We start from the raw sequence: 13575 nt of genomic DNA, 5'->3' as shown, positions 1-13575 counted from the left end.
AGCTTCATTCTGGTTTTCCTGAAAAGTTTATAGTATGAACAATTTTAACCATAATAATTTCAGAGCAAGTAAACAAAAAGTTTGAATTATCCAAAATAAAATTCAATTTATCTACTATTTTTTTTAAAAAATATTTTTACATAAAACTCTAGGATCCAAGCAAAAAATTTGTATTATCCACACTCGAAGGAGCAAAATCAGTAGAATTTTCTGCAGTATGGTGAAATGCGAAACATTACATTGAACAAAGCAGATTAAATAAGAAAAGAAAAAAAGGATTTTGTAATTGTTTAAAAGCTTACCTTAAAAAGAAAAATGAATCAGATGCAAAGGCTGAGTTCAACACCACTTGAAAAGCAAAATTGGATCCTAAATCTCGGGCTTTATGCAACCCAGCTATTAACAGACAGACATCAAAGAATATTGAGAAAAATATGGAACTAAAACACACTCTTGTTAATTTTACAATGTGTACTTTTGCTTTTTCAAATAGAGTAAAAATGCAAAAAAAAAAAAGAAAAGAAAAAAAAAAACACTTTTTTACTTGAAAAAAAATAATTATGCCTATAAATTCATCTCTGATTTCTAAAATTAAATTTTGTAGTAAAATTAAGTAGTCAGATTAATAGTGAGTATTAGTAAATAGTAGTATTAGTAAGTAGTCAGATAAAGCAAGTTTTTGTTACAAGTGGAAAAAGACAGTTAAAACTGTCATTATGTCTGTTTTAGTGACTGAAATAGATATTTGAAATAAATATTTTTATTTCTAATTCCTAAAAACATAATGTGCAAGTTCATCAATTGGTTTTAACTTTTAATCAAAAACTATTCATTTGAATAAAGTAATAAAGTAACATTACAAGATCTAAAAAATGTAACCAGTTTTAAGTAAAAATTATTAGTTTGAAGTAGAGATTATTTAAATACATAAAATATAACAAACAACATAACAAGGTAATCATTAATTTATGTTGTGATATTGACGAAATGTAAAAATTACAATAATTTTAATATGTTATCATTGAAAAATATTTTTTTATTTGATTTATTTTTGAAACAAGTTTTTAAACATTATTTGCGACAAGCATTATTTTACATTTGTTGAATCAATTTTAAAATAGTTAGAATAAAAATTGTAATACTTCAAAATAAAAAATTTTGAATTTGCATTAACAATTTATGTTGTAAAAATAATTTCATACAAAATTAATTTAAGCTACATCTTCCTTACTAAATACTTTTCCATCATTTAAAAGGCATTTTTGAAAGAAAAAGTTTGTTAGAAATAAAGTTTGTATTTCTTTTTTTTTTCCACATTTGAAAATACGTCAAATCAAATATAAACAAAATATTTAGCAGATTAAGTTTATGATAATATTAGATCTGTCTTAATTTTAAAATAATGATAACACTCACAAATACAAAATTATTTGAATTAAATGTAAAATGAATTAATAGTATCTTCAACACAAAATGAAGCAAATGCTTCATCTGAAAATATTTTTTGCATTACTTCTAATAAAAAATTATTAGTAGAAAAATTCACAAGATAATGCAAGTAAATCAAGCATAATTAAATATAAATTTTCACACAAATAAAATAATTGGAATAAAAGTGATTAAAATATTAACATAAATTTTGTTAATTGCATTTACTACTGCCAAAATAATTAAAATATATTAAATTAATCATTATGCATTGACACTTTATAAATACTTTGTAAATATTTGAAACAAATTATAAACACATACATTGCACATTGTGTAAACTATCAAATTTATGTACACATTTAAATTTCAGAAATATTACCTAAAGTCAAATAATCTAAGCAATAATACACATGACCCAGCATAATCCATGTTAAACTCAAGAATTTAATTCCATGCAAAGAAGACAAATGATTCATCGGAATGGAAGTATTCAAAATCCTGCACGAGTTTCGGTATGCAGAAAAGGCATAAGCAAACTGCCTTACACTATCTGAAAAATACAAATAAATTAGCTACACATATTAACTGAAATTATATACCCATCTTAAATTTCTTTTGGTAATTTTTAATAAAATTAATAATTAACAAAACATAAAACTATTTCCAAAAACATTGCATTCATATAATTAACTAAACATACTTACATATGGTAAAAAGAAATTATTAGAAATGTAACATAGAATGTTTTAAGTCAGTTACACATTAAAATTTTATAATAATGATTGCCATTCTATCTCTTAATACATTTTATTTTTATGCACAAATAATTGGGGATTCTCTTCCGGGTATGCATTTTTTAAAGTTGAGGAGCTAGTTTCAAGTAGTTTTAAATATTAAAGGAAAAAATTTTTATAGTATTAAAAGTAGTAAAATATAGAAAAATATTAAAATGGAACAGGCTAAATTCAATAAATGCATATTGACTAAGTTTAAAATCTATTAAATAAGCTTCATTGTTGACTTTTATAAAAATAAAAGATCAAGTTTAATAAAGTTATCTGAAATATAGCTTTTAATTTATTGTTAAACAAAGTTATCTTCTTTAAAAATAAATAAATAAATAAAAAGTTAATCTAAACTCAGAAATGTGATTTTTTATTTATTTAAAAACAAAAATCAATTGAAAAATCTTTACACCAGACTTACCATAACTTTCGAAAGCCTTATAAATGAGTGCAATTGAAACTAATATCTGTAAAAAACTACAAAAAAGTAATTGGTATTCCACACATAACATTCTAAAGACTTGCCATTCTATGTGCTAATATCATAGAAATGAAAATATAAAGAAATCATAGGTATCTTTCCATAGCCTTAATAGAAGATAAGAGTGTGTCAATAGAAGATCAGAAAACTCATATTCAGCAGAGTCTCGGTAATTTGAGGTGGACGAGACAGAGCCTATAACCAACGTTTGAAAACTCCAATTATTGCAAACTTGAATTTTAATAGATATTTAAATAAATAGAAACAAAGCAATTTTTAAATTTCAGTATTTAATTGAAAAATATATTATATTTAAAGAAAACTTACATTAGAGCATCAGGGTACACTTACTACATTACACCAAGTTGCAATATTCATTATATAACTGCATTAGGTTAATTATACTTTAAAATAGCTGTCTAATGTTTTCAGTTTAAACACTATTCACATGTTTCAGTGTTTAGCACACAATATCGTTTTTCAACATTCAGACGTAGTAATCATCATAAAACCCCATCATAGTATTCGTTCCACATGTTGTGTGTACGTTGGTCATTATTTGGGAGCAAGACTGACTTTTTTCCACTAGCATGAATTTATGGGAAACTGGAACAATCGAAACTTGAACTATCGAGACTCAACTGTAGTACGTTGATCAGTTTTAAATTGCCATTATATAAGATTAATAATTTAATGAACAGCTAGAAAAGCAATATTTAATTAAGGAAGAAATATGTTGATACAAACTTTTTTTACGAACAATTTCATCAATATCCATTTCATGTTCAAATCTAACTTGAATGAAAAAGTCCATAAAGGTTGCTAGTGTCACAACTCCAAATGCTACAATCACTCCAAACCTGAAAGTAAAATTAACAATAATTCCAAACATTCAAAGTTGTGGGATTATAAATAATTTGAATTTCACAATTGCACATAATCTGACAGTGATGGATAATGATTTATATACTTGAATATCACACCATTGTGATCAAAATATGAAATTATATTTAAATTTTTTCTTTTCAGTTACTAGAATAAAATTTTGTTCCATTAACTTTAACTGCCTAACTACTTTCAATAACTAATTTATTAAATTTATACAATTTACAGGATAGGAACTAGATCATATGGCAAAATAAGTTCAATACAAAACAGTGAAAGGATTAATATTGTGAAAACTTCCAGCTAGAAATGAACAGTCTATGAAATGGGAAAATATTCAAATCTTTCTGAATCAGAGGCACTTTTCTAAATAGTCTAATTTCTGACAACTGATATCATTCTCACTACTGAAAAGGATAAGATTGAAAGATTTCATAGCATGAAAGTAGAAGTGTCAGAGAGGTACAACTTTTCCCAATAACTAATAGTTATAAATATATTCAATTTAGTTCTGAGTTACTTCAGTTTTAAACTAACGTTTCAAGCAATTATTTTAAACCACAATGTGAATTCTCAAAAAGACTCCTTAGATCTAAAGAAATGTTTCATAAATTAACATTTACTTAATTTAAAGTAGTTATAATCTATTATAAAGTTGGGCAAATAATATAATATCAGAACTAAATTGAATAAATATATATGTAATTTAATTCTGAGCTACTTCAATTTTAAACTGATGTTTCAGGCAATTATTTTAAACCACAATGTGAATTCACGAAAAGACACTTTAGATATAAAGTTATTAAGTAATTACAGTTTACTTAATTTAAAATAGTTATATTGTATTAAAAATTTGGGCAAATAAAGTTAAGTCAGTAAAGAGGGCAACATCAAAATGTATGTTAAAAATCAACAATTTAACTGCCAGAATCTAATAAAAGAAAAATGTATTGAATACTAACATGCCAAAAAACATAATTTTTTTCCCTGACTACAAAAAGTTGGAATATATATTTTTATTTAGGTAAGGACTATTTTTATAGTGAAATATTGGTGATAAGTTAATTTCAATAATACAGGATTTAGCAAATATATATATATATATATATATATATATATATATATATATATATATATATATATATATATATATATATATATATATATATATATATATATATATATATTCTTTTAATGCAAAAAAAATAATAAAAATAAAATAATAACTTGATACAATAATCCTCTTACATTAGCATATTATATTAAATGTATTTGGTCTCTTGAGATAAATGTACCTTTTTTAATCAATATTTTAACCTCAACATAAAAAAAAAACATTAAAAAAAACAATATAACACAGTGACAGCAATATCAGCAAATGATAACATAAAACAGTATAAAAATAAAATATTGAAACAGATTGCAGTTAATATTAATATCTTACATGCTAATTATTTGACCTGTTGTGAGACCAGGTCTTTCAGATGTTTCACAATGCCCTACTGAAATTTTCATCATCAGACGTTTAGCAACTGAAAGAATAAAAATAATAAAGAATGCATGGAAACAAACGGTTAAATAGACAGGACAACATTAAAAATAAAAATAGAAGCTAATACTTACTACTTTCTGTTACATTACTAATATCATCAATGTCACATGTGGATGGTAAACAGAAACCCAACCTGTGATGCATTATATAATAGTAAGCCATAGTCTCTTCATCAATATTAATTTCCTAAAATATGAATAATAAAATAAAAACTTTATAGTTATTACTTAATGGCATCAAATATAATGCAATATTTTTTTTTTCTATTTTTAAAACTAGCTTTTCTAGCTTACATACACATTGAAAGAGAAAATATAAATGATTTTAACAAATCCAAAACAAAACCGTAAAATTCATGCTAATAGTATAGATGCAAAAAGCTTGCTCTAGAAGAGGGCTTCAAAAATATCATCTTTTAAGGGTCAGATTGAATTTAGCTTTTCTATCTATCAACAATGGTTTAATTATTTTAGTATAATGTAAACAATTTCAATTTGTCTTAAAAAGGAAAAGCCAAATTACAGTAAATTGTATACATGGCAACCAAATATTATAATATTTTTGAAGTAAAAGAAAAAACTTTCAATTTACACATTTTATATTCTTTATAAATTACAGTAAGTTTTTAACTATTCTCAGTGGGGAAATAATTTTCTTATATGTTGCAGTATATAAACTGCATATAACTTAAATTTTAAAATAAATTCCTTAATTGTATACATTGTAAATATATTTTGGTCTACAATTTTTTTTTTCTTTTAAAAAATTCAAAAGTCATGACATTTGATAATCTACATCTTGGAAATTTAAGACTATAATTAATAATACCTATATATTTTTATTACAAAATACTAGTGAAATTAATTTGAAGAGCAATATTGGTCATATTACTTTTAGGTTAGAACCTATGTATTTAACACATTGACCATTTGAGAACTGCAAATTGTACAACCTTAAAGATAGAAAATATGTATTACGTAAGATAAAGTTATCAAATTTTGTATTAAATTTCCTTCTGAATATTTCTATTAAAGGGTCGAGTTATTCATTAATATGTATACCAAATTTTTATTTGCTTAGTTTTAAAACTTCAAGTTTATCTTAGAATATACTCATCAACTTACTAATACAAAATAATGAAAGACTGAAATTACACCAGCATTCTATCTAACACTTTGTAAAACTAAGTATTGTCCTACAATTAATGGTTATGATAGTGTTAATATGTAATAGATATTTTCTTCCACAAAATATAAGTTTTAAATTATTAATAAATTCTGGTTGTCATAAATGTCTAAATCTAAAAATAAAAATTATTGCTATTCATGACGGCAAGGAATTTATTTCATTAAAAGCAATCATCTTGAAGATTTTAAACATTTCAGTTAAAAACATAAAATACCTGTATCTAAACTTGAACAATGGTGCTTCTCTGTTTATGCTAAATTAATATTATTCTCTGTTGAATACAAAATTTTAAATGATAAGCACAATTAAGTAATCACAAATCTTTTAAGTCTCCAAGAAAATTGCCATCAATCACTTTGTTACTGCTTTTTTATGTACTTTAAAAATAACACTTTGGATATATTTTCAAAAAGTAAAAAAAAAGATAAATAAAAAAATAGCTAAATTATTTCATTAATGACAATATTGCAGACATAGAGAGATTATGTCATTTAGATTCCAACAACAGCCAGTCAAAAAACTGAAAGATGAAATAAAGTCTCAATGAAATTTTTCCTATAAAAAATAAAATATTTCAATAAAAATTTTAATTGATTATAAAAAAAATGGTGTGTGAACTATAAACAATTAGTGCAAATGATTTACTCACAATTTACCACCATATTTAATTAAACTAATATCATTAAATATCTAATAAAAAATCACATTTTTCTCAATCAAAGATATTTATGGGATTAAATGCAAAAGCAACCAGTATAAAAAATAAAAATAAATAAATAAACCAAAATGCTGGGATTGAACTTTTAAATTTACTAGGAAAATATTACAATAATTTGTTACTTTCCTTTTTAAAGAAAAAATATTAATTTGAAAAATAGAAATTTTCTGATCATTCCCTTAAAGTTTATCTAACTGATAAAAATTACAATCAGATAAAAAAAGATCCTAACTCTTCACCAAACATTTGACATTAGCTATTTAGACAAGTGAAATATAGCCAGCCTTAAATTTGAAATCATTCTTGAATACGAAGAAAGAGTCCTTAACTCACAAAATTAGAAAATTCAGCAAGATAGTCCTTCATTTTAATGAGTAAGTAAAAAATCAATGCATACCTGAAAAGCATTTTTCAACTTCGGATACTTCCGGAAAGCCTTTTGAATGGTGAAACGGCGATCATTTTCTGGCAAAACAGGTTCTACGTTAATTGAACAATATTGTCCAGTGTAAGAAACTTGCATATTCGATTTTGGTGTTTTTATAGCAACACATTCATCATAAGAGCCAAATGTAGATAATGTTCCATATAATATGCCCTCAGGTATTTTACTAGAAGCATCAATCACTAAAATTAAAAAAAATTATGTATTAAATAAAAAGGTCCTAGTTAAATAATTTAAGAAGACATTTAAAAAAATTTCATAGACCTGGATATAAAAAAAAAAACTTAATTTAAGAGTTTAAAAAATTAAAAAAAATTAATCGAAATTTCAATTCCAGCTACATAAGCATTATTTTTTGAATTATTTATGAAAACTTACATCACCAAGTTTCAAAAACTGATGGGGAAAAAAATGACCCCAAAATATCAAATTGCAGGGTAATTTTATCCTGCAAATTTTATAAATATCCTACAAATAATATTATAATGCAGGATTATTATCCTGTAAAAGGATTATTTCCCTTTCGCAATGCAATCCCATATACATTCATATTTTGAAAATTCTCAGCATTTGAAACTTAATTGTTTTACTGAACTCCTGTTTCTCTAAACTTTAATAAGTAGGTGATTTGGTAAAAGAGAATTTGCCATGAAAGGATTCTCCCATAGTTTAGCATCCTCTTAAGAGAATATTTTCTACATCAGTATCTATACATATTATTAGTTTTTTAACGTACATCAATTTTCTTTTAATCTTTGCATATGCATTAATAGCAAAAGATTTGTGATAAACTTGCAACCTATATTTGTGATATACCTATACCATTATCTAGACAATATGAGTAGCTGGCCATGGTCACAGAGACGCATTTTTGAGGAGGAAGAAATTAAATTTCACAATCACAACAGCTCTCAAAATTTCATATGAAGGAAGAAAAAAAATTCTTAAATCTGCAAAAAGATAATTATTTTTGTATTAGTTCTTACTTTGATAACTTTAAATCTATTATGATAAATCAAAATTTTCTTTACCTGAAATATTGATTTCTAACTAGTCAGAAGGACCCTCATACCGACACCCACGTAGTTGCTAGATAAAAATTAAAGAGGCTTTTGTGTTCACAAATTACACATTATCATTTTTAGGTACTTAATATTATTCTGTTAATTTTTTCGCCTACACTGTGCTTAAGTTATTTTGGTGTCGTCCAAATTTATTTTTATATAGTTATTGATCATAAAGAAATAGACAACATACAAATATAATTTATTAGATGAAAAAACGAGGAAAAATTTGAACATTTCCAAACTTATTTTCAGATGGTAGATTAACTAAAATGGTCAACAGGACACAACATAAATACCAATTTTTAATATTGTATTCATTCTTATATTAAAAGTTTCCTAACTACTTCCTCATTTTTAGAGATTTTCAAAATTTTTAATAAAATTAATCAATAAAAGGAAAATTTTATCAAAAAATTATTTCATTTTTTAAAACTTATGCCCTTAGGAATCTACAATTAAAATACTATGTTATTTTTAATGAAATACTTATATTAAAAAAAAAGCCTTTTTAATGTGATGCGATAATTCTTTTTTTAAAGGAATTTTTGTGAAAAAATTAGGAGACAATTGCGAATACTTTACAGAGTTTAAGGAGATGGTTCCTACATATATAAATTTCTAAATTTCAATGACTTTGCACTAACAAAATGGAATTAATTTCCTTGAAATGGAACAGATTTCCTGACGATACAACTCAGATCATTGTTTCCCTTCATGTCTATGGAAAAGTTTTCTTTATTTATTTTTAAACATAAACTTTAAAATTTTCCTACTATTGTAAGAAATAGAAAACATTGTTAAAAACCTGCTTCATATATTTAGAAACCCAATTAATTACAAAAATAACTAATTATCCTAATAAACAAATATTTTCAATAAAATATAAAAAGCTCAAAGTAATAATTAAAATTGCTACCACAACATTTAATATCAGGTTCTGAACCTTTTCACCTTTTATTGAAAATTTCTACATAAATCTCTACGATATGAATTTCTATACAAATACTTATGAATTATGTCTAATAATTTAAATCAAAAAATTAGATAATGTGTTAGCCCAAAATAAATATTATTGCCTTCCAGGGATAGAAATTAAGTTGCTGATCTACTAGTCCAATCACATTTTTACTGATCCATTTACCCGAGTTTTTTTTTCAAGCTAATAGAAATGAACTGAAACAAAAATAACACAGTGAATTTCATAATGATATAATTATGATGAAATATGTTATTGTGTGATTAAAACACAGACTGAAACCCTTCAGAATGATCTAAAGGACCACTGCATTATGTTGCCCCAAGTTAAATTTTAGTGGTCCTGTGCCAATGAATCACCAATTTCACAGAAGAAAAATAATTTGCACATGTTATATTTAGCATCACATGTGTATAACTAGTACACACACTAAGTGTTCTTAAAAAGGAGGTCCACCCTGCCTGACTTATTATAGAGGTAAACACTCTCCTTACTCTTTTTTTTTAGAAAAAAATATGCTTTTTTATTCCAAGAAAAGGGGGCAGAACACAAGCTATTCAGACTATCATAACTACTGCAAATTATTTTTAGGTCAAGTTAATATGTATAAAATATTACTTATCATATTTGAGTATTTTAAACTCTATTTTGAAAGGCACTAATCTATTTAAATATACTTTGTAAGATTAGTGCCCTTCAAAACTGAAGGTGCCCTAGTTTTGAAAAAGTACCTTGTCCTTTCTTATTATTCGGGAGATCTCTGTAAATATTTACAAAGATGCCATACTTTCCCTCTTAGCAAAAATAAAGTAATAAAAAGATATACTCTGGTTAGTAATAATTTAAATTTCAACACATTAAATGATAATAAAATATGTAACATGCAAATACAAGAGAAACATGAGTCAGAAATGAAGTGAAAACATTAACATACTATTTTAAAGGGGATTACTTTATATTTGTTCCTTTCTTTATCCTCATAAAATTGTATTTAAATTTAAAATATTTTGCACTTTACAATATCTTTTATCACAATTTAATTTTTACTCCCTTTCATTCTCGCAATTGCATATTCGAACAGGCAGCAATTTCAGTGGTTATCTATTTGTGTGTCATGCCCAAACTATTATAATTTATCCCATGCACACATACAAAATAATAATTTAGAAAACTAATGGCCTGCACAACACTGCTGCTAGCTGTATGAACTATTTACATGTCACATTGCTTTACCTGGAGATAGAAAATGTATTTTACAATCAAAGACTATTTAGATAAAAATTAGTTACAGTTTAATTTAAACTGTACTCGTAATTTTTTTAAAAGTAATTGAGAATTATCGTGAAATCAGTGTATGTATCATTCTAGGTGCAGGAAAGAAAATTGCAGCACAAAAAGTAGCTACATGAAAATGAACTGAGAAGCAGATCAACCATTATAATTTTATGCTCGTATATATGTGTACATATATAAGTATATTTATAGACATTTATATATGTATACAAATAAATGATTAAAAAAATTTATTTACATTTTCATATAAAGAGGATAAAATATATCTGCAATTTTGTGTTTAAACAAAATTACATATAATAATGTATTTAGTTTACTGAAAAATTAATTTAAAAAAAAATTACTGGGGAAATAAACAGCTTTAAATTTTAATATTATAAACAGAATTTTAATTTTTAAAAAATGCTGAATTTGAGGAAATACATCAATTTAAACATTGGTTGCTTTGCTAGTCAAATTAAGTTTCAGTAAAGATGCTATTTATGATTTTAGGCAATGCTTGATCAGTAGAAAGATTTTAATTTTATCTTACATTGCTTCATTACAGTACGTAAGTACTAATAGTTAATTTAAAAAGTGAAAGAAAAGATTGAAAGTTTCATAATCATTTATTAATAAGTATCAGAATTACTTTAAATACACAAATTACTTATAATTTCATTACATGTTTAAGAACAAATAGTCTCATATAATTATATTAAAGATAACTTCGATTAAGAATCTTATAAAAACAAATAATTTTTTTAGCATTTGTAATTTATCACAAGATAGCTCACAATTTATAACCTTCCTAATACTAATAGGAAAGGTTAATAAGATGTATCAGTACGAAATCTTTTCCATTAAAGATGAAAACAACATTTAACAAGAAAAATAAAATAAATAAAAGTATCATTTAGAAGTGGGGAAATCTTGTAGCCTCTTGTATTTATAACCTTGTACACATGTTTTATAGGAAAAAAAAAGTCTTATAAGAAGGGAAATATTGCTGCTATTTCAAACATACAAAACAAAAAACAGTATAAAAAACTTAAAATGTCACATTTGAATCCATATCTAGGACTAATAACTAAAGAAGTAACCAGGTTTGAAGCAGCACTCATAATAAAATGAAAAGTTTAATAATTTTTGATACAATGATGATGATTTACATCAATCAATGAATATATCAAACTAGCAACAAAATTGATAGTTAAAAAAATTTTATTAATCCATAATTTGGATATAATAATTAAAATATAACTGTATAGAGGAACTCCTTTAGAAAACTAGAAAAAATATTTTTTATCATTAGCTGATACACAGTTTTAATAAAATAAATCAATAAGTTACTTGAAAAATTACAACCATTAATGTCAAAATTTCGGACCTAATCGACGTGAATAAATAATAAGATAAACATTTGCTGAAAACAAGTATTGCGAACCATCTTTCAACACCTAAGGATAGACATAAACACATTTTTTTTATCACAATAGTTAAACATCAAAACACTTTTCTGCTAAACTAAAGTAACTAATGCATATCTAGTTTCTTTTTTGCTAGTCTGTGATGGCAATTTTCCAATAACTCCTTCAGTTCTTTTTCCATATTAGGAGCAATCTGTAGCTGATGCACCATGTCAATAAGTTTAGCATTATCATAAGCTATAATAAATTTTGAAGCACTTCGAATAGTTCCCGAGAGTTTTAAAGTTCTCATTATTAATTTCATTTTACCAACTGCAGTAATTAAAGGCAAAGCAGTAGATAAAATATTGTGGTGCTGGCGACGGGCTCTAAAAATAACTATTCTTGTGACAGGATTAAACAGTTTAATAGAAAAGCCAGCAAGAATGCAAGATACACCAAAATCACCATGAATTTCATTAACCATATCAAGTACAGTGTTTTTAATGTCTTTCTCTTTAACAGGCAATTTTATTAAGTGCTGATGTTTATCAGTCACCAGTTCCGAAACTATATACCTATACTTCACTCTCACCATTTTACACAATTGTTTAAAAAGTCTATCAATCAAAGCGAAATTTTAGGCAGTGCTTTTATCTACTGCTTCTCTCAAAATTTTGTTTTCTCTTTCTAATTCCTCAATAACAGATTTCAAATCAATAATCTCATCCTTTAAAGCATCGATTTCTCTGGCCTCAAAACTTACAGCTCCGAGAGTTCTGGTAAAATAGACTAAAGGATCCGCTGGTTTGTCTTCTTTTTCATACATCTCCTTCAAAATGCGAGTAATAACATCAAAAGTTCCACTGCTTTCTAAATATTTTCGAAATTCTTCAGTTTCTGAATCGGTTGTGGGGGCAACATTCTTGTTTTGCCCCAAAGTAGGCATATCCGGAACGGACGACATTTAATTCATGCAATTAATTTAAAGTAATTTTCAAAAACGTAAGTTATTTCAGGTAAATAGAACTAAAATTGAACAAAACAATTCGTATCTAACAAATAACACGTGAATAGTAAAAGTTCGAATTTCGCAGCTGATTTGTCTGACAACGCTTCCGCTTGCTTATTTCTGTCTACGACAAAGCATGTTTGCATTCTCGACAATTTTTTTTAAAAATGCGGTTGATTTCTCTTGCCTAGAGGCCGCTGTTCTCAACCACAGTTCTCAGTTCTTCACTTTTGGGAAGAACAAACACCGGTTCCATGTCACAAATCTGCCTTCATGGAGGCCTAGTTAGTTCAAAAGAATTTCAGCCTCAAATTTATCGGGTACATTTTTTGTTATAAAGGACCTTTCCAAAGA

At 25.5% G+C, this 13575-nt stretch overlaps 2 protein-coding genes across 2 annotated transcripts in view; both read right to left on the bottom strand.

Moving 5' to 3' along the window:
* The window catches only part of LOC107439645 (uncharacterized), a 69748-nt gene that overhangs the window by 13005 nt on the left and 43168 nt on the right, over positions 1 to 13575 (bottom strand). Inside the window, exons 3-8 of the mRNA XM_016052312.4 lie at positions 7438 to 7667; positions 5206 to 5320; positions 5027 to 5114; positions 3445 to 3557; positions 1811 to 1981; positions 303 to 396 (exon numbers count right to left, since the gene is read on the bottom strand). Coding sequence (XP_015907798.3) covers positions 303 to 396; positions 1811 to 1981; positions 3445 to 3557; positions 5027 to 5114; positions 5206 to 5320; positions 7438 to 7667 — 811 coding nt within the window. The remainder of the gene's footprint in view (positions 1 to 302; positions 397 to 1810; positions 1982 to 3444; positions 3558 to 5026; positions 5115 to 5205; positions 5321 to 7437; positions 7668 to 13575) is intronic.
* On the bottom strand, positions 11411 to 13342 carry LOC147816369 (c-Myc-binding protein homolog). Its single transcript, XM_087161423.1, has one exon. The coding sequence runs from the start codon at positions 13174 to 13176 to the stop codon at positions 12850 to 12852; it is 327 nt and encodes a 108-aa protein (XP_087017549.1). The 5' UTR covers positions 13177 to 13342; the 3' UTR covers positions 11411 to 12849.

This window comes from Parasteatoda tepidariorum, chromosome 1, assembly GCF_982258835.1.
Source record: "Parasteatoda tepidariorum strain Cologne lab strain chromosome 1, Ptep-v5.0, whole genome shotgun sequence".
Taxonomy (NCBI): domain Eukaryota; kingdom Metazoa; phylum Arthropoda; class Arachnida; order Araneae; family Theridiidae; genus Parasteatoda; species Parasteatoda tepidariorum.
This window is presented reverse-complemented; position numbering and strand designations above follow the sequence as displayed.